Source organism: Pongo abelii, chromosome 6 (assembly GCF_028885655.2).
Source record: "Pongo abelii isolate AG06213 chromosome 6, NHGRI_mPonAbe1-v2.0_pri, whole genome shotgun sequence".
Classification (NCBI taxonomy): domain Eukaryota; kingdom Metazoa; phylum Chordata; class Mammalia; order Primates; family Hominidae; genus Pongo; species Pongo abelii.
In genome coordinates, this window is record NC_071991.2 from 58,027,071 (window position 1) to 58,054,731 (window position 27,661).

At 49.2% G+C, this 27,661-nt stretch overlaps 2 protein-coding genes and 1 long non-coding RNA gene across 4 annotated transcripts in view; 2 read left to right on the plus strand and 1 right to left on the minus strand.

The window, feature by feature from the left end:
• Window positions 1–27,661, plus strand: part of HOXA3 (homeobox A3) — a 43,948-nt gene extending 16,287 nt beyond the window's left edge. Inside the window, exons 3-5 of one of the 2 annotated variants that reach the window (XM_063726039.1) lie at window positions 12,029–12,111; window positions 23,912–24,557; window positions 25,953–27,661. In XM_063726039.1, coding sequence (XP_063582109.1) covers window positions 24,032–24,557; window positions 25,953–26,758 — 1,332 coding nt within the window. In that variant the 5' untranslated portion in view covers window positions 12,029–12,111; window positions 23,912–24,031 and the 3' untranslated portion in view covers window positions 26,759–27,661. Of the gene's footprint in view, window positions 1–11,962; window positions 12,112–23,911; window positions 24,558–25,952 lie in introns of those variants that run through there. The other variant, XM_024250298.2, reaches the window with a different exon arrangement.
• LOC134761766 (uncharacterized) lies at window positions 136–3,782 on the minus strand. Its single transcript, XR_010140862.1, has 3 exons — window positions 3,663–3,782; window positions 2,713–2,852; window positions 136–598 (listed from the first exon to the last, which is right to left on the minus strand). It is a non-coding gene; the product is annotated as an uncharacterized LOC134761766 (long non-coding RNA).
• HOXA4 (homeobox A4) lies at window positions 3,848–6,227 on the plus strand. Its single transcript, XM_024250299.3, has 2 exons — window positions 3,848–4,559; window positions 5,106–6,227. The coding sequence occupies exons 1-2, from the start codon at window positions 3,944–3,946 to the stop codon at window positions 5,450–5,452; spliced, it is 963 nt and encodes a 320-aa protein (XP_024106067.1). The 5' UTR covers window positions 3,848–3,943; the 3' UTR covers window positions 5,453–6,227.

Below are 27,661 nucleotides of genomic sequence, written 5' to 3' on the forward strand. Positions count from 1 at the left end.
CCAGACGAAACGGAAGAAAGGAAACAACTGTGGTGATTGCTGTTGCAGCAGTGAACATTTCACCACACTTGGGCTAGTGAAATGAAGAAAACTGAAACCCCTCGATGAATCAACAAGACAATTACGTGTCTCTTTGGGAAAAAACTTTTTATTTTGCTTTTTGGTTAAAAACATGTGACACACCTTAGAGACATGTCAGCTTCAAAAACCATAGATACAACTTAGCTAGTTTTCAAAGTAGAAGAAAAGGGTACTTGCAGAAGTTATTGCTTTTAGTGTGCTTGCTTCTTTATTTGGAGGATTTTGAACCTCAGGCCTCTCAAACAATCCCAGTTAAAATTCATATGTAATCCCAATATGAATATCAGTCCTCATCCCTGCGTTGTGTGCATTATTTTAAACCACCACAAGAAAATTACCCCCAAAGAATTAATTGGTCAAATGGCTGGTAAAGTGTTGTTCCTCTCAAATCTTGTGTCTAGTGTAGGTGGTGGGGGAAGCCTTCAAATGCCACCATCAGGCGTTTTGAAATTCTGCCATTCCACTGTTCAGCTCCAGAGACACGCATCAGCTAGAGACAGTCTGGGGGACTCTCGCTCTAAAGAACAAAGGACAAATACAGTCAATACATTCCATAACGTTTACATTTCCTTTGGCTTTTCCCCTTGGTTTTTCCTGAGAAGGAGTGACCTGGGCAAAGCACCCTGCTCACTAAAAGACACTGTATAGACCTTTTAGAAGCGCAAAGTCCAAGGCTGAGGTGAACTTCAGGTCAGTGCGTCTAACAAATATGAAAATGTCGGCTAGTGAAGGGCGCGCCTTGTGATTTAACAAAGACTGTCAATGTGTAAGATTAATAAGAAACAAAATGCACACGGTGTCACTGTTCGGTCACTTTGAAACTTGGGACAGGGTTGCATTCAAGAGGGAATGCTGTTACAAATATATTCAAAATGATTCAAATCAGATTCAAACCAAGCTGCAAAACATTGCCTCCCTCGCACCCTCCCTCTCCCTCCGACTCCCTTCACTCTTCTCCATCTGGGATTCGAGGACATGATGAAAAGTTATTTCACCTAATGGGATTTTAAGAAAGCTTTTGTTGGGAATATATGTTATCCCTGCATGTGGAAATGAGCAAATGTGCTCACCAGTTTCCTAAGGAAAGGCTAACGCTTTCATCCTGCTTGGGACTGGAGCCAGTTGGTGTGCGAGGATTAGCATGCTCCCACTCTGCTACATTTCAGGGCATCCCATCTTTTCTCAGGCAAAATGCTGCTGGTAAACTTCAGTTTGTTTATTAATTGAGTTAGTTTCTTCCTGGCTTTACTTTGGTGTCTTGGATATTGTGTAAAGGCAAGAGATTTTTTTTTAATGTTTTTCAAAAGATTATTTGATTCAATGGAATGATGCTATGGTTTGCAAAGGGAGATTGAGGAAGGTTCAGAAAAGGTACGGAGATTGTTTATTACAGCCATAAATCTTGCAGTAAAATGTCAAAATGTCGGTGTGTGAGATAACACTTGGTGGTCCTGGCTCCGTTTGTGTTTATGATACGAACCACAAAGACAAGTTACAGGCCTTGGGGGATTCTGTGTAAGGCCATCTTCCTAAAGTAATAGAATCACACAAAACACAGGCACAGCTAACTCGTTTGGGTTAACCGTATACAAAACAGTGCTTATGTCTCATTAATACTTAAAAATAGAAACTTGGTACAAGGTTCTGAGGCCAAACAACAGAATTTTGTGTTTTAGTGTCTGTAAATATTAAACAGATATGGTTAAGACCCTAGTACTCAAGGCTGATGACACGAGGAGGGAAGATTTCCTTGTCATGCTTTTTGTCCCCCCTGAAACTTATAGGGTTCAGATTTGTAATACATATTATATGTCTATATATTATTTATATTACATTGTATATAACCTATGTGTATATTATTTTTTCTTGCTAGGGAGAGATATTGGTTCAGGTAGGTGTATCACATTCTAAATTTTTCCTCCAGTCTAGAGAGGATGGCTAAAGATTACACTCAGTGTTGATTTCTGTCTGTGGCTCAAATTTCATTAAAAACAAATTTTCAGGGTGCCTCATGTGAATGGACAGCACTCTTCACACTCATATGCACCTAATGTGGAAAATCTCTTTGTACCACTTCAGGGTGATTCCAGTTAGAAAGCTAATATGATCCCCTTTTTAACCTCTTTTCCTAAATTAGTTTAAAGATTAGTCCCATATAATAGGCTTTATGTGGCTAAGCATTAAATGACTATCCATCAAATGAATATATTCCAGCATTTAGTAACTCATATGAGTAACCAATATGAATGAAGATAGAATTGACATTCCTTTTGAAGTGTCTCCAGGCTTAGGAAATAATTTTCCTTGTCTGTGTTCCAGACTCAGTTGTGAGAAGGCTGTTTATACTGCTCTTTGAAAAATCAACTAAGGTGCAACAGCTGAAAAATCCTTGCTTTTGCATGCCAATATGAAAATATTTTTAGAATGGTGACTATGCTAGTTTGCACTGCTTTAATTTAGGCTGAAAAATAGAGGATCTAGATATGTCTATTATTCAGAAAAGAAAGGGAGAAAGCACACAGCACAAATAAGGCATCAGTATTTACTTCAAAGATCAACATTAGGTGGAATTAATAAGTAATTTATTTGTCAATAATGGCGTAATTAGTGTACCCATCAAATTTCAATTACCAAATGGCAGGCAACAGTCTCCTCTCCCTCCTTTCCGGAGCTTCTGATATCGTTAATATGCTAATTTTCAGCAATTCAGAAATTATAGAATGTCCTGCAAATATAACTCTAGCCTCAGATACTGCCTGAGAAAGCAGGATCTAAAAGAGAAAACATGAAATTCTTAGCTGGAAAAGACCCATCAGCAATCAGACCCGGCAAGGTGTTTATTCTACCCTTAGCTTGTTTTTGTTTGGGGATAGTTCTGAAATAGGAAGTTATTGTTTTCAAAGCTCGGTTCTGTGGAGGTGTCGCTTCTATCCATTCCCATCCTTGGGCCACCTTCTCACAATCGCACCTAGTAAACGCGGGCATATTTAGCTCTCATATCGACAACCCCCGTCAAATTAGATGCTATTACGAAGGTTCCAATTTTTCTTAGGAAAACACGAAACAGATTGTCTCTGAAAGAAGGAAAAAATGAAAAGTGTCCATCCAGTTATAATGGAATGGCCTCGCTTTACATCCTTGGGTCGATTTCTCTTAGCTGCCCGCCCACCCTTTGCAGCTTCTGCCCAGCTTCTCAAAGCAAGGGCTCTCAGGCCGACACGCAAGGAGCAGGGTGTGGGGAAGGGGGATCTGCGGTTGAGAAAATGTGTCTGGTGGCCTCTCAGTGGCGAACATAAAAACCAGGATGCCTCTCGGTCCCAACGCCCTTCCTTTCGCCTGTTAGCCTAGAACCCCTGAAGGACGCGAAGCCTGACTGGGTTGTGCCCGAGGTCAGCGCTGAGTCGCGGCCGCCAGACAGCCCGAGGCCTAGGCCAGCAGTAGGGCAGGCAGAGGGCTCCCGAGAGGACCTACAGCCTGACAGGGCCTGAATTCCCAGGGGGAACCAAAGTTGGGGGGCTGGGGTCCAAAGCGCCTGCTCCCTCCCCCAGCCCAGGGACCAGACAGCAGCATCCATCACGCACCCGCGCGTTTCCTGATCCGGGTCCGCGCGCGCGGTGCGCCCATTGGTGGGGGCGCTGCACGTGGGGCACGGGGCGGGGCGCGCGCTGGGCTGGGGAGGAGCGGCTCGAACTTTGGTGGCGGCGTCTGCGGGAGGGGGAGAAGTGGGCACTTGACAGCGGGGGGAGGGGAAGGGCGCAGAGGAAAGGGGGATGGGAAGCGAGGCAGGAGGGGGAGGGGCCTCGGAGAGCCCAGAAAAAACGACAACGCGAGAAAAATTAGTATTTTTGCACTTCACAAATTAATGACCATGAGCTCGTTTTTGATAAACTCCAACTACATCGAGCCCAAGTTCCCTCCCTTCGAGGAGTACGCGCAGCACAGCGGCTCGGGCGGCGCAGACGGCGGCCCGGGCGGGGGCCCCGGCTACCAGCAGCCCCCAGCGCCCCCGACCCAGCACCTGCCGCCGCAGCAGCCCCAGCTCCCTCACGCGGGCGGCGGCCGAGAGCCCCCTGCCTCCTACTACGCGCCGCGGACCGCCCGCGAGCCCGCCTACCCTGCCGCCGCGCTGTACCCCGCGCACGGGGCCGCGGATACCGCCTACCCCTATGGCTACCGCGGCGGCGCCAGCCCCGCGCGGCCGCCCCAGCCCGAGCAGCCCCCGGCGCACGCCAAGGGCCCAGCGCACGGCCTGCATGCGAGCCACGTCCTGCAGCCCCAGCCGCCGCCGCCCCTGCAGCCTCGCGCGGTGCCCCCAGCGGCCCCGCGGCGCTGCGAGGCGGCCCCCGCCACCCCAGGCATCCCGGCAGGGGGCAGCGCCCCCGCGTGCCCGCTGCTCTTGGCCGACAAGAGCCCGCTGGGCCTGAAGGGCAAGGAGCCCGTGGTGTACCCCTGGATGAAGAAGATCCATGTCAGCGCCGGTACGTGGCGCCGCTGGGGAGGCTCGGGAGGTGGGCCGGGGCTGGGCCTGGGTTCGAGGGTCGGGGTCAGGAGGGAGAGGCTCAGGGGAAGGGGGCCTCGGGAGCGGAGCCCCCATCTGGCCCGGGCTGCGGTGAGATGTGGGTATGTGCGCGCCAGCCAGCCGCCTGATCCCAACATGAGAACCCTTTTGTACCCAGGGTCCCTTTATCAGGAGATTTACGAGACGCCAAACTGTTAGGGCAGTAATTATAGCCCCCATAAATTTAATTGCCCTGGCAGAGGCTTCAGGCCATGTGTCTTTGAAGCTTTTCTTCAGCCCCAATGCCCAGCACCATTCTTTATGGCTCTCGGGTGTTTCCCGTTGTCAATAGCCTGTGAAACATTTTCTTTGCCGTTTTATGTATCTTGCGTGAACTTGGTGTCAGGTTATTATATAATGATGATGTCCAATTGCTCTTCCCCACCCCACCTTCTCTCTCCTCCTCCTTTCCCTCTCTTCCGTTCCCTCCTCCTTGGCCTTCTATTTCGGGGTTCTGGGTTTTCAGTCAACCCCAGTTATAACGGAGGGGAGCCTAAGCGCTCTCGAACCGCCTACACCCGGCAGCAGGTCTTGGAGCTGGAGAAGGAGTTCCACTTCAATCGCTACCTGACCCGGCGGCGCCGCATCGAGATCGCCCACACGCTCTGTTTGTCCGAGCGCCAGGTCAAGATCTGGTTTCAGAACCGGAGGATGAAGTGGAAGAAAGACCACAAACTGCCCAACACCAAGATGCGATCTTCCAATTCGGCCTCGGCCTCTGCCGGCCCACCAGGGAAAGCACAAACTCAGAGCCCGCACCTCCATCCCCACCCCCACCCGAGCACCTCCACACCCGTTCCCTCCTCCATATAATCTTCTAGAGACCTTGACCAGTTTCTATCCCTTACCTGCTTTTCTCCTCTCTCCTCCTGCTCCGTTCCTCATCCACCCCTCCCCATCTGGACCATAATAGACACCAAAACAAACCCAAATTGGTGAAAAGGATAACCAAAAAGAAGACATTATCCGGTTAAGAGTCTGTGCTGTTTGCCACCCAAGAGAGAACAGTTGTCCAGGATGCTGGCTAGTGGAACAACCTGCTGGCCCGAAACAAGGCTGCCAGGTGTGGATACCTGAGAAGGACTACTTGGTATCAAATACTTTTGAGATGGCTACAGTCAGCTAGCTGGACAGCCCATGCTGACTGGGGACATATACTTGCATCTTTGTTGAAAGCAGAAGAAAACAGACCCTTTCCCCACCTTCCTTACCTCCTCCTCCCCCATTAAGGCAGCTCATCCAAGCTTGTATTGAACTGAATAAAAGAGTAGATATTGTGGACCTCACAAGATTATTTAATTCTTAAGATGTGTAGACCTTGATGGTAGGTGTGACATGTTAGTTTTTCTTACTTGCATTTATTTAAGACACTGTTACAGAGATACTGTTGTCCCCTTCTGGGGCACGGTCTTTGGGGAGAGGGGAGTGCATTTAGACTTATGTGGAACTGTACAAATTGTGATGTGGCTACACAGAAAGCCATGTGCTAAGAATAAACTCCATTTAAAAAACATTAAAAATCTAAGATTCGTGTGTTTTCTAAGCTTTTCATTAAGAAAACAAAAGTCCTCTGGATTGAGATACTTGACCTTGCATGTAAAAACCTTGTAGATAGCTTGAGCTGGATTCACTTGGATTCTGATGGCTCACATAATTTGTGTGTGAGAGTGTGTGTATGTATGTTCAACTTGAGCTGAACTCTTGTCAAGCTTGGCCTACTGTGGAAAAGTTCCAAAGAGCAGGAAGGCTCTTGAGCTCTGAGAGGGCTCCTCTTCTTCCCAAACTTGGCCAGGCTTTCAGGCTTCAAGTCTCTGTAAGGCATAGAAACGTGTCCTTCCCTGCAATGAAAGTTGAAACCATGCAGTGCTGTGGGCCCAGGAGTTTCTGCAGCTGTTCTACACACTGAACTCTGAGCACACTTGGAAAGAAGTGGTCTCTTTGGTATTTATTGCACCTTCACACTTAATCTGCCTGTTTCCCAGGAGATAAAAAATAGTTTGTGCAAAGGGTTGAGATTAGTTTTTGTTTCTTGGCTGTTCTTAAGGTCCTCTTCACTAACTACAGACTGGGAATTTTTGTTTGTTTGCTTGTTTGTTTCTCTTTTTTGAAGAAAGAGCTTTCAAATAAACTGAATTTTACAAGTACACTCTCCAAAGTCTCTTCTGAGGAAAGAAAAAGCATGATATACTCCTAAAGTTCACCCCATGCAAAGTAGACCTGGGAGAGTTTACTGCTGGAAAATAGCCAAACTCTGAATTAGGGTCACTTTCCTCAAATGCTTTGTGATTTTTCTGCTCGATTCCAGAGATCTAGATCCAAAAGGCTGAAAATCAAAACCCACTTCTCGATCTCTATAACCCTAGTATTTGTTTACTGATTTAGATTTGGTGCTTACTGCAGGGAGTCCCCTACAATAAGACCACAAAAACCCATGCACACTAGCCCCAGAATATTAGAACTGTCACCTGGCCTTGAAAAAGTGCAGCTTTTAGGTTACGTAGTAATTTTAGTGCTCACCTGCCTCTGCAATATCAGAGGATTTTTAAACACATTTCTCTCATTAGTGGCAAAACCCTTTAGCCAGTGTTAGAGCTGGTACGCCTTTCACCCCTGCTGCCCTGTGTGTGATACAAACAAGGGTGATCAGTTCTATACCTACAAATCAGATTTGAGAGGAAAGTGATAGATATCAGCCTCTGAGGAGCCAAGAAAATTCGGGAGCAAACAAATACACACTTACCTTCCCAAATCAGGATAAACCTGGCATAAAGTGCATTTTATAAGGTGTGAACGGGTGCCAGGGATTTCTGGAGGCAATGCAACTGCTGCTGAAACTTATTAACCCTCCCCCTACTACACACACTTGTAAAACAAAATTAAATCACGCTGAAAATAGCAATTTTCCCAGGAATCATTAATCACCTCAAACAATAAATACTTCTTTGTAATTCAACAGCAATTCTGAAAGGCATTCTCTGGGAAAAGTCTGTGGAAGAGAGAGGGATCTTCTTGCAAATAATGTGGTCTCAGGCAAGGACACAGCATCTTGGCTGTCTGCTAAAAAAAAAAAAAAAATGCCTAGACTCTCAGTGGAAATTGAGTGTCAAGCTGCAAAATCTCAAATGGCAGACTATCATCATTTAAGGTAAATTCTTATATTTCTCCTTTGTGGGAAAAGAGGGGTATGGGAACATTCATTAGCTTCATGCTGCAGGCAGTTGTATGAGGATGAAGGGGGTGACTTTATTTCACTTGTACTTATAAGTCTATCCAGAAAGGGAAGAGAGAGGATTGAGATCATTTTTTCTGATATTCCAGGACAAGATGGCATTTTTGTCCCAACTGTATTGATTATTAAGGTATTGGTGAGTTTTACAAAACCCAGATTATAGAAAATGATCCAAATGATTGTCATTTCTTAAGTGTTATTTTGCCTGCTTCAAACTGGCCTTTAAGGGAACTTGCTATATGAGATTAGAAAATCCCACCTTGTGCTTCAAAATTGTGCATTGTCTGCCCTTTGCTAGGGCAACCATAAGAGTTCACCGAGAGGACAAATTTTCTATCTCATTAATTTTTTTTTTTTTAAAGCAAACCCTACTGGCCCCTCAAACCCTTGACCTTTAAAGACAGTATTTTGTGTAAGCTCTATAATTTTACCAAAATGAGCTTTACACATGCTCTCCTCTTCTTTCTTTCTCCCTCCTTCCAATACACACTCATCTGCTTTAGTCACAGAGCCAAGTTGTGCATGACTCCGGAGATAAAAGTTTTGTCAACATCTGAAATCAACCTAAATCGGATAGGAGACACTTTAATGGTCACAGTTTGAATTAAGTACTTAACACTCTCCCCCTTGAAGAAAAATGGCACTTTGCAGGCTTCCTTCCCTAGTTTTGCTGAAATCTATGATATACCCAGTGTTTTATTACAGCAGGAATTCAACTGTGACAAGCATAGTAGAGTACTTAATACCCAGGATGGAGCCATGGGAAGATTACCTAGATAGATGGGGGAGGAGGGAAGTCCCTTTGCATAGCATCTCTGACTTCATACCCAGTTGTCCCAGCGGACCCCATTCCCCTGTATCTCAACCTCCTCCCCATGGGGTGGGGTGGGGTGGATATCACCATCTTTCCTCTGTCCCCCTGTTCCCCTGAAGCTTCCAAACTCTGCTCTCCTCACTGTTGCCTTCCCTCTAGCAGTTCCCAAATAGAAACTGATCAATGACTCTTTAGAATGAAAGAGAAGAAAAACCCAAAGAATCAATGTAGCAAAAAAGCCTGGGGCTTCCCCTCTGAATGAGTGGGTTCTGTGCAGGCAGTGGGCTGTCGTTGGCACTCCCTTGGTCTCTGCATCCCTAGACACAGTCTTGTATAGCAGAACACACGCTCACCTTTCTCAACTGCTGCTGTGTTGCCCCTTCCCTATATTATACACTGTCCCAAGAATAATTCTGCTTCGTGTTTCAAAGGAACACATGGGCTGGAAACAACAGGAGGAAGAGACGTGTGTTCTGTTCCCTTGATGGTATGAGGGAGGCTGCTATGGCTGTCTTGAAACCCTCTAGGCTGCAACTTACAGAACTCTGGCACCTCTTCTGAAGACTCCAAAATCATGGGGCAACCCCCTCCCTTTCAAGCCAGCCCTACTTTCTCTGGGATTGATTCCTGGGGCTGAAAGAGATTCCCAGATTGAAAGACTGTCCAAAGTGAGGGAGACCTGGAGGCCATTTTGGTTCAATCTTCTTAATTTACAGATGAGAAAACTGAGGCAGCCGAATGATCCTCCCTCCACCGTTCCTTATGTTAATGAGTACAAGGGTGGAATGCAACCTTTAGTCTCACTCTAGAGAGCAATAAGGGCACAGACATCTTTCCTCTTAGGAAGATATTCTGCCAGGAATGGAGGTATGCATCTAAGCTTACACTTGACCTGGATGGTCACAGGTGTGTACAGCCAGAGAAGCAGGATGGGTTCTTGCCTCATGGGCCATCAAAGCTGCTTGGGGAGATTTTGTAACCAAGCCACCCTAGTCATAGAGCTCAGACAGGTGGACTGGCCACTGGGCTCAGGAGGGGACAGATGTCAGGGCACCTCAGAGAGCAGTGGACTCTCCACTATCCACAACGGTCATAATCCCAGGATGACTAATTCTGTCATTTTTGCCCTGCTATTTCGATGATGGTGGCTTGCCTCAGACCAGGGCAAGGATGAATGTGCCCCGGAGGCCTGCAGAGCCAAAAAAAGGACCCTGGTTGCAGCTGATAAAGGTGTAGCGCCTGTTCAAGGGAGATATTGAAATTGTAATCTTTGAGGTCACGTGACTCATTAAATAATTAATGCAGATCGTCAGGAATGGATCGGAGTCGTCAGGGCCTCACTAGGAATGAATCTCTCAGAAGTGAGATTCCAACTTACTATTTGATTTTTAAAAACACACACCCTCAGATTTATCTCCAAAATCTTTTAACTCCTTCAGGAAGGCAGGAGAGAGCCCTCGGCAGGGAGGACGGAGCTGGCAGGCCCTCGCCAGGTCTTGGGGCCTTTTCCGCAGGGTTTCTGCGAGTCTGGGGAGCGCGCCGCGTCCGGGGAAACGTGAGTTCGGGCTTGGGTTTTCTGCGGTGACATCCTGGCTTTGGTGATGAAGTGGGACGGATGCGCAGACAGTTGGTAATGTTCTGATTCACGCTGGGGAAAGCTGCAGAGATACCACAGGACGGGCGCGCGGCTTTGTTCACTTTTCCCGGCGTTCATAAATCACCCGCGCCGGGCGAGCGAGGGAGCAAGCGAGCGCCAAAAACGCGGAGAGAGAGGCCACGGCAGCGGCGGCAGCCATTGTAGAGTGAGAGACCTGGGCAGCATCTCTCTGTGACTCATTAGTCTGAACGATTTATGGGGGACAGCAGCCATGAATATTAGACTTGGAGATAAGGAAACAGCAAAAATAATAATAACCATAATAATTACATACTCCTAAGTGTCACGCAGGGGAGTGGTGGGTGGCGGCATAGCGGATGTTTCTGGGATGAAATGGAGAGGCAAAGTGCAGGATGGCTGAGTCCACCTTGCTCATGGTCATACCAGGAGCCCCAAGACCAGGGGGCACTCCCTTTGGGGACACAGAAAGCAAGTTTGAACAAGAGAAAGGGGGCGCAGCGTGGATCCTGAGTCCTTTTCCTTTGGTTTGTGGGGGCTACGGGTCGAATGGTGGCAGAGCGCAGCTACCGGTGTGCGGCCACTTGTTCAACGTGCTAGGGGGCTCCGAAGCCAGGGGTCAGGGGACTCCTCAGCTATTTGATAGCCCCTCTTAGCGCTATCTACAGAACTGCGTGAAGGCAAACAGACAGCGGAGGGCTGGTTTGGGGCAGGCTGGGGTAAGAGGTTACCTGGGTCTGAGTGAAGGGCTAGTGGGGGCAGGGATAGGTCTGTAGACACACAGGGCCCGCAGAGTCCCAGCGGAGCGCAGAACTTCTCCAAGCCAGGGTCCGGCGAGCGGACGATTCTTTGCCCCTTCCCCAGCCTCTCCCACTCCCAGAAAGCTGACTGCCGGCTCAGTGACCATTTGCTGGTTAGAGGGCAAGAGAGGGTTGCAAACACTGTGAGGGACGAGATTTGAGCAGAAATAAGGCATCAAATCGGCTTGTGGCCGCTGCGCAAGGCCAGGCAGGAGCAGGGCCCCTGAGCAGGTATTGTACCAGCCGGCGTCCCTCCCAGTTTCCAGCAGCCTTAGCTGGTCTGCCCTGAGGGACTAGGTGCTGCGGTAGCCCCGCCAGCCCACTAGGACCTAGAAGGAACGCACCCAGAATTGAATAAACCAGAACACAAAACCTCCCAAGACTGCCTCTGGCCAGTGGACTGAACCCGGGTCTGATTTCGCGCCTACAGAAATGAACACATATTAGTGAGGTTTCAGGAGAGTCCGTGATTGAATGCTCCCAGACAAGGCTTCCTTTTGTTAGGAAAGGAAAATAAGGCGAGCATTCACATTCTCCAAGTTGTGGTGCCTGAGGAGAGAGCTCTCTGAAAGCAGCCCACACCACCAGCAAAGCCACTTCCACCTTCTCAGCTTCCTCTGTTTGCTTCATTTTCTTTCCTTCCCCACCCCCCCCCCCCCAAAAAAAAAGAAAGAAAAAGGAGAAAGTATGGGTGTGGAGATGGAGTATGTATTTATTTTACAAAAATAAATCACCATCTTCGGGCCATTTGTAGACTGGAACATTTCGAGCAATGAGTGCGCCACACGGACGAGTGCCCTGGCGACTCCTTGGTGTTCGCGTCACCCCCAGGGCCACCTTGGCGCCCGCATGAGCCGCGCTTCCCACTCCCGGCCTCCAACTCCCTTCCCTCGCAGCCGCCATTCACCTTCTGCTGTTTATTTGTCTGCAGAGCGCCTGGACACCGGAAAAGGCGATTCCCTGAGCGCCTGGAGTTGGAGACAATTCCTGGTTCAGATTTAAACATCTTTCTAGGTAAGCGCTGCTCTAAAACTCTTCGCCGCGTGGGACTTTGCACCAGGGCGGTTGGGAGGAGTTGGCTCTCCACGGTTCCTGGCAACCGCGGCCTGTTGAAAGAGGTTCTGGTCAATATTTAACTTCGGAGGAGTTTGGAGTTGGATTCCTTTAAGCTTCTTGCCCTGCAAGTGCGGGGCCTCAGGCAGACAAAGAGCCTACCCCAAAGCCAGCGATGGGCAGGAGAAGCGGTTGCAGAAGGCAAAGATGGGTTGTGGAGAGTCAGGGGGAGTGTGTTTGTTTCTTGCTGCAAGCCCCAAACAAACCACTACACTGAACTTCAGGGCAAAAGCAAGTAAAGGCCACGGGCACGGGCGCGGCGGCCGCTGCGTGGGCTGCTCTCTTTGTCGACTGAGGCGACTGCTGAGGCTGTGAGTTAAGAAATTGTCGCCAGTCTCAGCTCGCTGTTGAGGAAAACGTGTATCACTGCCTTGCAGTTTCTTAGATCATTTTGCCTTTCCTTCGGCATGAGAAAAATTGCTGTATTTCTAACCTTTAGGCCTTCGCAGACAGCGGGTCTTCTCCCTTCTTTCATCAGGGCTCATCATCGGTTCTTCCTACGGGAAAAGCATGGTTTTCTATGTCTTGGCGTTTTCTTTTCCTGTTTGAAACAAGGGAAAACTCTTTTAAATTATTTTCAAGTTCTGACTTAATTTGTCCTCTTAGTTTGGGATGCAGGGAGGTAATTACTGTGGTTTATTACCTTGTAAAAGATCCATAAATTACTTGCCTGTTTGGGGGAGGGGCTGCTGGAATAGCTTTCAGAAGCATGGTATGAAGGAATGAGTTTGCTTTGTTCTTTCAGGAATTACTTCTTTTTAAAAAGTTTTGAGATTTTGTATTCTATTCCCTAGGCCTCCAGTCTTCCCTTAAATTTGCTCCCAAATAGATATCGGGTTGTTAATTAATTGCAACATGATATTCGGTAGTGCTATAAGGCTGATATGGTGTTCTGGATACAATTATTTTTTCCGATAGAAGGTAAACAGAGCAATAGTCAAGCTGGGTTACTTTCTCAGCTACTGTATGTCTGTTTATATCAAATATAGATGGAACATTTCAGGAATTTGTAACTCTGTGTATATGATTTCCATCTCAGCAAACAACAGAACAATTGCATGTATAAATAGTTGCAGGAGTTTGGGGCCTTGTGTATAACACAATATACACATCCACACGTGTCCAGAGAACTTGGCCCATTTCTACTGCACTCGCACCCACAGGAAATATCTCATGTTAAATAAGAATCTATCATCCACACATACATACACAAACACACACACACAGACACACACACACACAAAGACACACACACACACACACACACACACACACACACAGTGGGCTAAGAAAGCCTTACCTGATGCTGGGTAGAAAATCCACTAGATTTAAGTAATGGGACAAAAATGTTAAGTGTACTTTTGACAGAGAAATCAGATTGCAGTGTTTGAGTACAGATATATCTAATCTGCCAACAGCCTTGCAAATATTGGCTAACGGTCTGTACCCTTGGTTGCCTGCTTTTTCCAAGCCAGCTTTCCCCCTATTTTGGCTCTGGTGACCAGGACCACAGTGTCAGTCCCAGCGCAAGCCAAGTTGGAGGCCGGTGAAGTAAGTGAAGAGGGACCGGCAGCTGGGTTTTTAAAAGGCCTGCAGCTTTGCTCCAGGAAAGTGGATTGCAGAGTGGCAAAGGAGGACTGTCAGCTGCTGGTTCCCCAGATAGGCTGCCGGGGCCAAGATCTCTCATAGACAAGCTGTTTTTTTAACCTCAAAAGTTAAATGTCTTTTGACTTCTCAGATTTTTCCCTTCTCATCCCACCAAATCACCCATCCCACCCCAAGTCGTTAATGTTAATTGTTAAACAGCAGTTGGAGCATTAACTGGGATGTTAGCAGCCGTTTGGAGGCCCCAGGCTGGAGCTGAGATGCCTCTAAGCTTTGCTGGCGTTAAGGCATTTCTCTGAAGCAGTACCAATGACTTCTTTCATTGATTTATGGCTTTTTTTTTTTTTTTTTTTTTTTTTTTTTGACAGAGTCTTGCTCTGTCCCTGGCTGGAGTGCAGTGGTACGATCTCAGCTCACTGCAACCTCCGCCTTCTGGTTTCAAGTGATTTTCCTGCCTTAGCCTCCTGACTAGCTGGGATTACAGGCATGCACCACCACGCCTGGCTAATTTTTGTATTTTTAGTACAGACGGTGTTGCACCATGTTGTTCAGGCTGGTCTCGAACTCCTGACCTCATGATCCACCCACCTCACCTCCCAAAGTGCTGGGATTACAGGCATGAGCCACCGCACCCGGCCAATTTATGGCTTTAAGAGTTTTGATTTGCTCGACTGTTGCAAGAGTTTTGAAGGGGGCCCCTTCTCATCTTTGAGTTGATGCCTCTTCAGAAACTTTGGGGTGGGGAGGAATTTGCCAACAATACCTCCAGGTCCCTTTCTAGGGTATCGGGAGAGCTCAATGTGAATGACTGGTAAGGCGTATGAGGGAGGCAGCAGTAAGAATGAGAGGAGTGAGTTCTTGGGGGTCAGGAGAACGCTTTTTGGAAACCAGCTCTTACTCCTGTCTTCTATCCCCCAAACCTGAGAGAGGCAGGTTTTCACTTGGAGTTCTTACTTTCCGCTTGTAACTTAGATAGGAGCTGGAAAAGTTCACATGGAAGTTCTCTTCCAGCTACACCACAGATTGAACCTTACTGAAATATTGTCACCAGCTTAGGCCAGGACTTGCTTCCAGGGGATTAGGTCTCTTCTTTATTGCCCTTCTGATTTGGACAACCCATGACCAAGTTCTCTTATGAAGGGCCTTACATTTTCATCAGACTCCTTCTGTTCCTCTGCAGGGGAGGAGTGAAAGGGAGGAATCATGCACAGCCTCCTGCAGCTGCTATGAATGAGTCCTCACACTTAGGCATAGCCAGCTGAAGACCCATTCTCCAGGAACAAAAGAATATGGCCTGAGAATCTCACTAGCCTCAGAGCACTCTCAGAAGTTCAGAAACTAAGACCAGAAAAGAGACGATTTTTAGACAGCTCATGAAAGGGAACTACGTTGAAATTAGTGGGCAATGTCACAGGCAGAAGGCAGGAGTAGGGGTGGAACCAGGGGTGGGAGTAGCTTATTTGTTTCAGTTAGGTTCTTCCTGAGCACAGTTGGTTCTCTACTGGTTTTCTGCTCAAGATTATTTTGAGAGTTCTGAAGGGGGCTCTTTCTCATCTTTGAGTTGGTAGCTCTATAGGAACTTGTGTGGGGGTGGGGGGAGAATTTGCTGGTGGACACAGAATTGTCTTGGAAAAGTGGGTGGACAGACCTGCCTGTGGAGAGGGTCCCAGATTGCCTTGTTAACTTAAGGCACTCCAGTGAAGGTTGATTCTTTTTCTTTTTTTTCTTATTTTTTTTGGGGGGCGGTCTCTTGCAGAGCAATTAGATCATTTCCTCTGATATTTTTCATGTTTAGAAACCTATAATTCCATGTATCACTCAGCTGTGCACTGAGGAAATGCTTAAGTGTAAGTTTAGTCAGGGCACTAGGTTTCTCTAGATTTTGCAAAACCCGGACCCACCACTCTATAGCCAAGCACATCTTTCCTAGTGGGCTCCCATTGAACAAAACCAACTGGACTTGGAGGAGATGCTTTAACCTTTTGTCAGGTAATTATGTGCCTTTTTGGTTTCTCTAGCATCTGTGGTGTATGGTGTGGGTGTTAGCAAACTCCATACAATGGCAGGCTGCGAGGAAGTCTGCTGTCCAGGCCAGTTATTTCTGGGCCTGCCCCTTGCCTTTTGATATACTGGCCTGTGGGCCAGAGGAGACTGGGGTGCATGGGTGTGCAGGATCCAGCTTGTCCGTGGGTGGGAGGCTGTAAGGAAAGTTAAATGGATTCTAAAAATGTGAATAGCATTGCTGTAACCCTTGTGTTTGGAGGGTGTGTAAAGAAATATAAGTGGAGATAAGCTTGTATGTCTTATATGGTACTCATGGGGGGATGGCTCCAAGCATCCGATTGCTTAGACAGAACTCAAACTCAAAACACTGGTCAAGGTTCTCCACCTACCCTCCCCCAAAGCTGAATATTCTGTTTGGAAACCTAGTTACTTCAGTGGTTCCCTATTTCAAATAAAAGGATTTAAGTTGACGTATGACCACGTGAGCACATAATACAGTGCATTATTGTGGCATTTGGAGCGGAGACCCAGACAGGCTTCGCCTGTGATTACGTTTTCTAGATTCTCTACAGAGCCAGAGCTTTCCCCAACCCCCACACACCCACCTCCTCCTTCTCCTTCCCCTTCTCCGGAGAGCGCTCTCTGAGCCGATTGCAGTTTTCAGCACTCATGGAGCGGTTCTGGGCGAGCTAGCCGATGGAAGTCGAGGCTATACCAGGAGGATGGAATTTATTTTAAGGTATTTCCGCCGATTGTTCATATCTAGAGTGAGTTATGGCTGTGAGAGACAAAGGTCAGCCGAGGAGACCCTGGCTCATGGACAGGACCCTCAGCCTCTCTCTTCCTTTGTTTCTTTTAGAACCGAAACCATTTGAAAGATTCCCAGTAGCGCCACAGACTCTGAGTTTAATTCCCTGGAAAGTGTTGGGGGTGTAAAGGAGGGGGCACTAGGGGGGCTCCTAGGTGGGCCCAATGGCCCCCAGTGCAGGGCAGGGCTGGAGTCTCAGGAGCTGATCCCCAGGCAGAAAGAGGGTCCAGAAGCCAGGTGCAGGCGGAGGTGGACCGGCTTGCAGGGCTAGACTGCCTGGGAGGGGTGGGGGATGGGTGGGTGAGAAGGGGAATCTCTCCCAGGATGGCGGTGTTTTCAGGCGGGGGATGGAGGGTTAGGGCTGACCTGAGCAGCCAGAGCAGCTGGAAGAGGGAAATCGATGAGGGAAATGTGCAGATGCGCTGCCATTTTATTGATGATGCTTCCAGGCACTTTGTTTAGTGCCAGATTGCAGAGCATGCTTCTCCACAAGCCGGACCCAAGAAGCCAGACCCAAGGATCTGAACCGGAGGGCCCGCCATTGTTTCCCTGAGCACCCTCTGCCCCAGAGGGTTGAAGAAAGACAGCTCAGACCTAGGAGAGCCTTGGGGTGGGGTGAGCATGCTTGATGCCCAGGGGCTCCTTATTCTAACATTCGGGAGACAGAGGAAGGAGGGAGCCAGGATTAGGTTTGGACTTCATCAGTGCGCCTGGCCTGGGCATTCCTTGTATACCCCCAGCTGGCTTGGAGAGTTCCAGAACTGGCCAGTGGTCCCTGGGTTGGAGGGAAGTCCAGAGACAAGGGCCCTCAGGAAGCAGAGGCAGACATCTCTCCAGCTTCAGAGCCCCCCAAACAGAGCTGTAGCCAGGGTGGAGGCAGATGAAAGTTAAACTGCATGTTTCCAGATTATTGGGAAAGCCCCAGCTAATTGGGCTTTGGGGACCCCACACTCCTGGGAAGGGTGGAAACTCCCTGGAAAAGTGCAGGAAACTCTACTTTATTCTGCTCCTTGGAGTAGGGAAAGGGATACTCATAAGGAGTCAGAGGTCGGATTTGCCCCTTTCACTTCTTAAAATATAGATTATTTCTTTCTGTACGTGAAAAAAAAAATCAAATCAGGCGTCCCCTACTTGAGTGGGATTTACTACCCCAGAACGAAAGGGCCCTTCTGCCCTCCCCAGTGCCGGCCTCGGCAGTAACCGAGTGTTTAACTGAGGCCCTTTCAAGTGCTCTAAAACACCCCTTGGAAATAAAATGTAAGCTTTAATTGCTGTTCAATTACTTGTCAGCATTTCATATGATTTATGACCTAGTTCTGGCGCATTTTTGACCCAGTTAAAGACTCATAAATAATATAGTTTTGCTAGAAAGAATGAGAGAGGGAATAGAGGTTTGTTAGAGGCATCTTTTTATTGTTGCTTCAGTGCCAGCAAGCTGAATAAATATCTAAGGATGGACTCTGGTTCTACATAAAAGCATGCACAGTGAGAAGCCAAGAGCCACATTTATAGAGCTCAGATTGGTTTTTCCTCCCATGAAAGTGCTAAAGTGAGTCCATTATGTATAATGCTAAACTATTAGATATCAAAAAAGGCTGGTCCCCTTCCACCTCGAAATGCCAGCTTCACCCTCACAGGCAAGTACATTTCCTCAATAATTTTCCTCTCTATTCTGTGATTTTGGTGCCTCTTGTTACCCACGATATTCCTCACCTTCCTCCCCGGCTGCGCAGCCTTGGAACCGCCAGAGGCCCTCTCCGACGCCTTCAGGAGGACACCTCTTGAATGGTAGAAAGGCACCACGGGCACCTTTGCTGCTCCAAGTATTCTTCTAATGCTGAGAAAATCTTTTCTTCTAGTCCCCCTGGATGAGAGATCGGGAGCCACGGGGATTTGGGGGAATTGGTGGAACCAAGGGGTCCTCTCAGTAAATAAAAGCTCTGCGGTTTTGGCGGAGCCGGGTGAACTGCTGTGGGATTTGTCTAGAAAGGGCGCAGCGGCGGCGGCTGGTAATTTCTGGAGGTGGAAATCAACAATCGGCATTTTCGCTTAAAAAACAAAACACCAATAGCAAACCTACAAATAAAAACCTTCCGCCAATATAAATTATTATTTTAAAATAATCTCGCCTACGCTTGCTCCAAAGCCAGTCCTTTGGATTTCAGCAGAGCGGCTTGAGGCTGGGGCGCCGACCATCTGCGTGCCAGGACGCCGGACCTTCGTCTTGAGGTCGGAGCCCCACTTCTGCCTGCTGAGGCCCGCGGCCCAGGAGCCACGTATCGGGGCGGATAGAGGCCCTGGCCGGAACGAAGCTCCCGCCCCAGATCTCCCTGGGCTCCCACGGCTCCTCAGGTCCGGTCCCCGCGTTTTGCCCGGCAGGGTCTTGGCGCCAGTGGAAAGGTATGCTTTCAGGGCGTCCCAGCCCTTGCTCGGGCGCCCTCGGTCCCCTTGGCCCAGAGAATCCCTTCCCCCGGCAGGTTCTCGCGGAGAGCTGGCCTTCCCGGCAGCTGGCTTAGCTGAGAAGGCGGTGAGAGTCGCATCAGCAGTTTGGAGGAGAAAGTGCGGGTTGATTATTGACCCACGCCTTCTTTCTTCAAATGCCACATCCGACCGGGCGGGTTTGAAGAGAAAATGCCGCCGAACGGATTTTTGCGGCTGGCTCTCACCTCCTACGCGACCGGCTCCCCCTTTCAAGTTGCTATGCAATATGCCATAAGGAGCAAGTGTTTGCTGTTTTGTGCTCTGTTTACAGCTTTGGGGCGCCGAGTCATAAATCTTGCCCAGCCATAAATGACAAAAACCATTGGTATGCATGAGGCCACCCTGGCCCGGAGTGCTTTTTGATTTCTCCCTTTTCCCCTGGCTTTGTTTTTGCTCTAAGGTGACACTTTGGCTCCTTGACAGTTTAAACATGCTACTTATATTTTTAACACCTTCCTTTGAGAAGGACCCGCCGTTGATGCCTTGGGATTGCAGCAAAAGAGAGAAATCTCCATTTCTCTCTTTTTGTCACACTCATAACCCTTGCAGAGTTTGCTTCTGAAGCTGGGAGCAAAGGAGGCTTTGGGAGGAAAATCATCCACTTGCAAGTTGTGGCAATATTACCAGGCAAATTCGGACCTTTCTTTTGCCCAGCTCAGCGTTACTCCATCCCACTAATTAGGAAAATATGTATATATATATATATATATATATATATATATATATATATATATATATTTTATGAATCCGTTTGAGAAACCACATATTCCTGTGTCCTGCGTGTGTGTGTGTGTGTGTGTGTATGATGTCGGTTTCTGTTGGGGTCAGAGCTTTCTCTGTCTTCCCTGTGGGTGAGCTGCGTGTCTGCACTCTGAAATGGGCACACGAGCCCTGGAGATCCGCGTTTCTAAACACCCTTGTGTGTACCTGAGCCCAGAGCATCCCATTTCACTGCTGGAACAAGTGCCTGTCTCTCCCAGGACATTTCCCTCCTGGCTGCTAGGATGTCAGCAGTTTCTGCCTAAAAATATAACCAAAGAGAGCCCAGTTGGCTCTTGGGGGCCTCTAGAGAAAAGCCTTATCCCAGCTCCCCACACCCCCACCCAAAGATCTGTTTGGGAGTCGCAGGTGAAGTAAACTGGGCAAAGTCTGGGAAACTCACTTTTCTTGGTTCTCTTTCCCCTCACCCCACAATTGGAGGTGTCCAGGGCAGAGGAATACGTAGTTTCTCAAACGAATTCCTAAGAAATAGAGCCCAGCAAGAGAGCCCCTTTGTGAGAGCCGTTTGTCCTCATTAGCATAATTTTCCTGGACTTTCGTGACGCCTGGGAGCAGGAGAGGGAGGGCGTTGGGGGGTGGGGGGAGGCTGCCCTCCTCCCGCCACCGCCGAGCTCCCCTTCTCCCTCCGGTCCCTCCCCTCGCCTCAGCCCCATCCCCCACACCGGCCCGAGCTTCCCCAGCCGCCTTGGTCTCCCCTCCCGCCCGCCCCAGCACCCCCCACTGCACCCCCGGACCAGACGCTGCTCCGCGTGTAATATTCATAAGAAACATACCCAAGTCGGTGCCACTAGCCCAGGCAGAGCCCGGCGCCGCACTAGCGCTTATCTCCGGGCCGCGGCTGCTGCCCTCGGGAAGGGCAGGGGGCGGGGGTGTGGGGGAGGGGTGGGTGGGTGGGGTGGGTGGGAGGGGGGTCCAAGCCGCCCCAGTCGGCCCTGGGCGAGCCGTGCTGGAGCAGCGAGGCGGCCACGCTCTGCGCAGCGGTGACCGGGCCTCGGGGTCTCCAACCCGCCTGCCGTCTCGGCTGATGCTGAGGGTCGGTGCCCATCCCGCGCCGAGGGGACCCGGCCGGGCCGCCGAGCCAGGCCGGGGGCCAGAGCCCGTGTCGGAGCCTGAGCCCGAGCCTGCCCTCGCGGCGCTCGTCAGAAGTTAAGGTAAGCAGGGCCGCAACCGGCCGCTCCCGGCGCTGAATGGCGGAGTTTACGTCTCGGTGATTTATGGCTGCAGACTTAAATCTCGGTTCAAGAAGAGTTCACAAGCCGGAGCTTCCTTCCCGGCAGTGACTGATACCCTTACACTTCGAGTTCAGGCCGCTTTCCCATCCCCGCCCCCACCTCTTGCCTCTCCCCTAGCCCAGCCTTAACTTTTCTGGGTTGCAGAGGGAAGGAGAGGTGGGCAGGGGACTCGGGGCTCCTATCCGACGAACCCGCTCAGATTTGGGGTGAGGGAAGGCTAAGAAAGAGGAGGGAATGGGAAGAGGGGGCGATGTGTGAAGGACGGAGGTTGAATTTGGGCACATCTTCCAGAGAGACAATAGGGCTTGCTTCTTGCACTCAATTTAGCCTCTTCAACTCTCTTTCGGCTCTTGCACCTGGGAATTATTGTCCAGAAACAGATCTTTGTGGAGGAATCTCCCCTCATCCACAGCCTTTGCTTGGCGGTACAAAGCAAAGTTTCCTGGCTAGCAAATCTCCAACTTCTTTACTAGGTTGCAAACTTTGGGGGCTGGGTTGGGGTGGGGGGATGTATGAGCTCCAAGGTGGTGGTCTGCTGACCTCAAACAATAGGAAGGATTTTGGTGGGATCCCAGAATCGAATTTATATTTTAAGTTTACGGGGGCTGTTGTATGCTTTTGATTTTCAAAGATATTTTTGTTATTTTGTAAGACAATGCACAAGTTGATAAAAAGGCTTAACTAAGTAGCAGGCTGGTAGAACCTGTGATAATGGATTAGCAAGTCACTAGAAATATTGCATGTGCAAAATCAACTTAATTTTGTTTTATCTAATATCTTGCTGTTCGAGTGTCTAATTTTCTTAACCTGACATTTTATTTTACACAAGCCTGGTATCTAAAAAATTTATAATGGCAGACATTAACACTGCCAAATGAAATAGGAACTGTTTTCAGTAAAAGAAAAGGAAGCTGATACATTAAATTGCTATTCAGTTTTAAGTTTTACTTTATCCTTTATTTACTTTCAACCATGGTATGTGTAGCTTCCTATTTCCAAAAGAGAAACAGTGCTCCAGGGCTCATGATCACTGACAATAACTCTGGATAAGGGATGCTGTAATTTTTAATTGAGGTTCTGGAAAATTAATTGTGCCTGTTTTGCAGATGTTGGTAAGATTGTTGGCTTAATAATGAAATCTAAAGGAGTCCATTATTAACAATGGAATTATAATCATCTACTGGTAGATGCAATACATTATCTTTTTTTTTCTAGTTAACAAAGCATCTAATATTCCTGGAAAACTTGAATAACTCTGGGACTCAATATACATAGTTGGATTGAATGTTAACCATATTCTTTTGAATTTGTTATAATTTTCTTGAGTGGTCAGAGGGACTAACATTCTGAGTGTGTGTGAGGGTGAATATTTGAAACTCACATAGAACTTTTCTGTGCTGAGAACTAGAGGTTGACCATGCAATGGTAGAAAACAAAAAGAAAACAGATTTAACTTTTGCAAACTGCTTTCTAAATGAAAGAGGGTTGAGGAGGTTTTCAACTGCTTTTTAGATTTTCAGGGTTATCCTTTACTTGGTATTTCTGAAGCAGGTAGATAGGCCAAGTAACAAAATATCAACAACAACAACAGCACACAAAGATCAGGAAACTCTGGCAGGATTTTATGGCTTGTGCTTCCATCCCTCGTCCGGAGCCAAATGACCCCCATACATCAAATTACATAGCAGTTTCTAAGACAGAACCTATTATCGTTAAGTTGGAAGGAGAGTTCAAGCTGTGGTCATGGAGATGAACGCTGGTTTTTCAGGTTCCTGGAGGGTTTTTTTTTTTTTTTTCTTCTCTAATCCATCATGTTTTAACAGGTAGAATTTGATAGTTGCCACGAATAACAGCACCTCAGAAAGTCCAAGACAGGAGGTTCTGGGAACCTTCTGTAACTGGGGGAAAGAAGTAAAGAAGTGGGGGTGGCTTGCTGGGAAGTGCCTGAGAAACAGGGAGAGGAAAGGAGTAAAGACCTCTCCAGGATTTTAGTTGTGACTTACTGGGTGGGGTGTTACTGTTGGTCCCTCCCCCTAAACACACACACACACACACACACACACATGCAATGTATTCCACACAAAGTTTTCCCTCCCTCCTTGGCTTGGCCACAAGGGGTTCATTTGGAGGAGGTGAGTCATATCCCCAACAAGGTGGATTAACTGCCTAACAAGCTCAGGTTCTGAAATTCAGCATGGTTGGATGGGGCAAATTGCCCGAAATTTTTTTGTGCAAACCTCTCTTGGGAGCAGGAAGGTCGAAGAAGGAGCTGGGTGGGAAGTTACCCCATCTCAGGGCTCTTTTGGCAAACATCAGTCCTAAAGCGGAGAAAACATTGGTGACCCAAGCTCCCCTTTGCCTCCTCGTTCCCTTCCCAACATTCCCAGAGTGGAGGAGTCTTGGGCCCTCTGGAGGAGGCCAAGGAGCAGAAACTAAGCGACACCCCAAGTTTCTTCTTCCCTGGAAAAGAAAGATCCCAGCCTTTTTCCTTTCTAGCCTATCAAGCCTGTCTCCTTTTGGACCCCGGCTCCTGAGAGTCAGCTTGCAGCCCTCACTCATTCTCCTTCTCCCCGGAAAATCCCCCAACTCCAGACGCAAGTTAAGCAAATATTTGTAGCTGCCAGTAAATTCCAGCGGTTTTTTATAGCGCGGCTCCCTGAGCCCGGGGCCAAGTCGTGCTGCTAAATATTGCTGACCACTTTTTCTTTTATGGCTTTCATGTCACTTAGCTATTGAGAGTAAGATGGATTTGCGCGGAGCCCTCACCGCGCTGCGCTTCTCGCCCCACCAGGTCTGCGCGGGGCGGCCATTGGCGGCGGAGTGTCACGTGACCGCGGGGGCGTGCCAATGTGCGCCCTCACGGGTGTCAAACCCCTGTCAGAGTGTGCGATCAAGATCGTGAAACAACGCAATGCAAAAAGCGACCTACTACGACAGCTCGGCGATCTACGGTGGCTACCCCTACCAGGCAGCCAACGGGTTCGCTTATAATGCCAATCAGCAGCCGTACCCGGCGTCCGCCGCTTTGGGCGCAGACGGCGAGTACCACCGACCTGCCTGCTCCCTCCAGTCTCCCTCCAGCGCCGGGGGCCACCCCAAGGCACACGAACTGAGTGACGCGTGCCTGCGCACCCTGAGCGCCCCACCTAGCCAGCCTCCAAGCCTGGGCGAGCCGCCCCTGCACCCGCCGCCGCTCCAGGCCGCGCCCCCTGCCCCACAGCCGCCTCAGCCCCCACCTCAGCCCCCTGCACCTACCCCTGCTGCGCCCCCGCCTCCCTCTTCTGTCTCCCCTCCTCAGAATGCCAGCAACAACCCTACCCCTGCCAACGCGGCCAAGAGCCCCCTGCTCAACTCACCCACAGTGGCCAAACAAATCTTCCCCTGGATGAAAGAGTCTCGACAAAACACAAAGCAGAAAACCAGCAGCTCCAGCTCAGGTAAAGGAGTGCCTTCTGGAAGAGGGTCCTCTGGCCTGGCTCCTGGTCCCCAAGCTACTGCCCACGACATCCAGCACAGCCTAGGAGCGATGGAGCATGTCTGGAATTCACTGCTCCCACACCACTGCCCACCAAAAAGGTTTTCAGAGTCTTTGCAACTTAGGGAGGTGATAGGCCTCTGTAGGCTGGAAAACACCAGAGACCTGCTGGGAGTCCCTCTGGACTTCTCCAACGGCAAGTAGGGTCTAGTGCAGTTGGAATCTCTTCTTGCTCCACTCTTGGAGTTAGGACCTCTGTGCAGAAACAACCTCAGGTCCACTGTCTATCTTTTTAGCACAGCTCTTCTAATGAAACAGTGACATCCTCCCCATACTGAAATGTGGCAGAATAAAAACAGGCCTAATCACCCTCCAAGACAGAATCAATGCTTTGCCTATAATCAGAGCCAATTTTTGCTCCAGCAGATGGAGTGGCTGCCTTACCTCTGGGAAGACCCTACTCAGACTTAGTACAATGAAAGCAGCCAAAGATCTCCTGGGGGAGGGGGATGCAGACTTGTCATCCTAATGGGAACCACATGGGCCTCCTGGAAGCAGGCTCCAGTAGAGGAAAGGCCCCAGGCTTTAGGCTTCCTAGCATTTTGGTTACCTTTGCCCCTGCCTTCTCCAGTTGCCAGTGCCCTGATCTGAGCCTGAGCATCTGGGACTTCCAGAGCTAGGATCTGGGGGGCCAGGGAAGACAGAAGGGTACAAGATTAGTGGACAAAAGCTGGGGCTGGCTGCTTGATGACACAGGGAACCCTAAAGAATAGGACCTAGCATGAAGGGCCTAGGCCTCTCCACCAGAAATACCTTCAATGGGATCTCTTCTTTGGGCAGAGAAGACCTTCCTGTTTGAGGTTTCCAGTCTGCCCATCTCCTCTGGGTAGAGAGAAAAAAGTGGCCAGTTGAAGCTACTGCCTAATTATTGTCAGACAGCGTGGGAGGGAAATGAGCGTGTACATTAGGTTTCCCACATTTCAGTTACTGTGAAGGGAATGGAGTTGCTGAGACCAGCCCACAGGGAGGCTGTTGTCCGATAGGCCAAAGGGACCAGTAAATGAGTCAGAAAGCTAATAGCTCTAAAAAGAAAATCCAGACCAGGAAGGCAAACCGGGGTTTCTACTTCTCTGTCCTTTCCCCCCTGAGAAGCTGTGATTTGCTCCTTGGCTGAATGAGGGAGTACCACTGTTTTACCCACCAGGAGAGAGGATAGCACCTAGTTCCTACTTCTCTCTGGGACCTGACAGATGCAGGAACTTTTGGGGCCTGGTGGAAGGAGGGGCCGGGCTGGGTCAGGGGCTGGGCGGGGCCGCGGCAGCCCCTGACGCCGCTCTTCCTCTCTCTGTCCTTGCAGGCGAAAGCTGCGCTGGCGACAAGAGCCCGCCGGGGCAGGCTTCGTCCAAGCGCGCGCGCACGGCCTACACGAGCGCGCAGCTGGTGGAGTTGGAGAAAGAGTTCCACTTCAACCGCTACCTGTGCCGGCCGCGCCGGGTGGAGATGGCCAATCTGCTGAACCTCACTGAGCGCCAGATCAAGATCTGGTTCCAGAATCGCCGCATGAAGTACAAAAAGGATCAGAAGGGCAAGGGCATGCTAACGTCATCGGGGGCCCAGTCTCCAAGTCGCAGCCCCGTGCCCCCCGGCGCCGGTGGCTATCTGAACTCTATGCATTCGCTGGTCAACAGCGTCCCGTATGAGCCGCAGTCGCCCCCGCCCTTCTCCAAGCCCCCCCAGGGTACCTACGGGCTGCCCCCTGCCTCCTACCCTGCGTCCCTGCCCAGCTGCGCACCCCCGCCACCCCCACAGAAGCGCTACACGGCGGCAGGGGCGGGCGCAGGGGGCACCCCCGACTATGACCCGCACGCTCATGGCCTGCAGGGCAACGGCAGCTATGGGACCCCACACATACAGGGAAGCCCCGTCTTCGTGGGGGGCAGCTATGTGGAGCCCATGAGCAACTCCGGGCCAGCCCTCTTTGGTCTAACTCACCTCCCCCACGCTGCCTCGGGCGCCATGGACTATGGGGGCGCCGGGCCGCTGGGCAGCGGCCACCACCACGGGCCGGGGCCTGGGGAGCCGCACCCCACCTACACGGACCTTACCGCCCACCATCCTTCTCAGGGAAGAATTCAGGAAGCACCCAAGCTCACCCACCTGTGATGGTGGGCTCGGGGCTACGCGCCAGGAGAGTCTCCCCCCACCCACCTTTTTTCTTTGGTTGCTTTTTTTTTTTTTTTTAAGGTTCTTCCTGCCCTTTCCTTCCTTCCTTCCTTTTCTCTCTTCTCCGCCCCGCACTCCATTTCCCGGTTTCCCCCCTCGTTGGTAAGGCGTTTTTATAGTTTATGTGACGTAGCAATCTTGGTTGCTGGAATGGCTGTATCATAGCGATATTTATCTCTTCCTGCTCCTCGATAGGCCACTGGCCCTGCACCCTTTACCTTCTCCACTCTTTGATCAGAAACAGGGTATATGAACAAATTTTCTAGTCGAGTTTTCAATGTGAATTTGTTCTTACATTATGGCTCCCGAGGGGAAGCGATTACTTTTTTTAATTTTAATTTTTTTTAAATTGCACTTCTTGTAAAGAGTGAGAAAAAAATCAAAGGCGCTTTGAAACAGGGGCTCCCTGTGCAAGGATGACTAAGTGTACGTCTTTCCGTGTGTGTATGCTGGTGAACAGTCAGATTTATTTATATTTTTTTGCAAGCATTGAATAATCTAAGTTTTAAATATTATTTATCCCCATCCGTTCGTATTTATATTAAAGAAATTCTGTACCCTGATGGTTCAGAAGGGTTCTTGGGCCTTTTGTTCAATTGTGTATTGGCGTACTTAGAATTTTTTTTATTTGAAAGAGAAATATAATTCCTTTAAACGGTAATGATGCAATAAAACCAGAGAAGATACAGCTTTTGAAAACAGTGATTTAGGTTTGTAACATCCGGCAAAACTGAAAAAAAAATCTGTAAACGCGAAAAATACTAGATTTGTTTTGAGATTTCTACATTCCTTGCTGCTCACATTCTGAGAAACAAAAAGAAATAAAGTTTTTATTCTGAATAA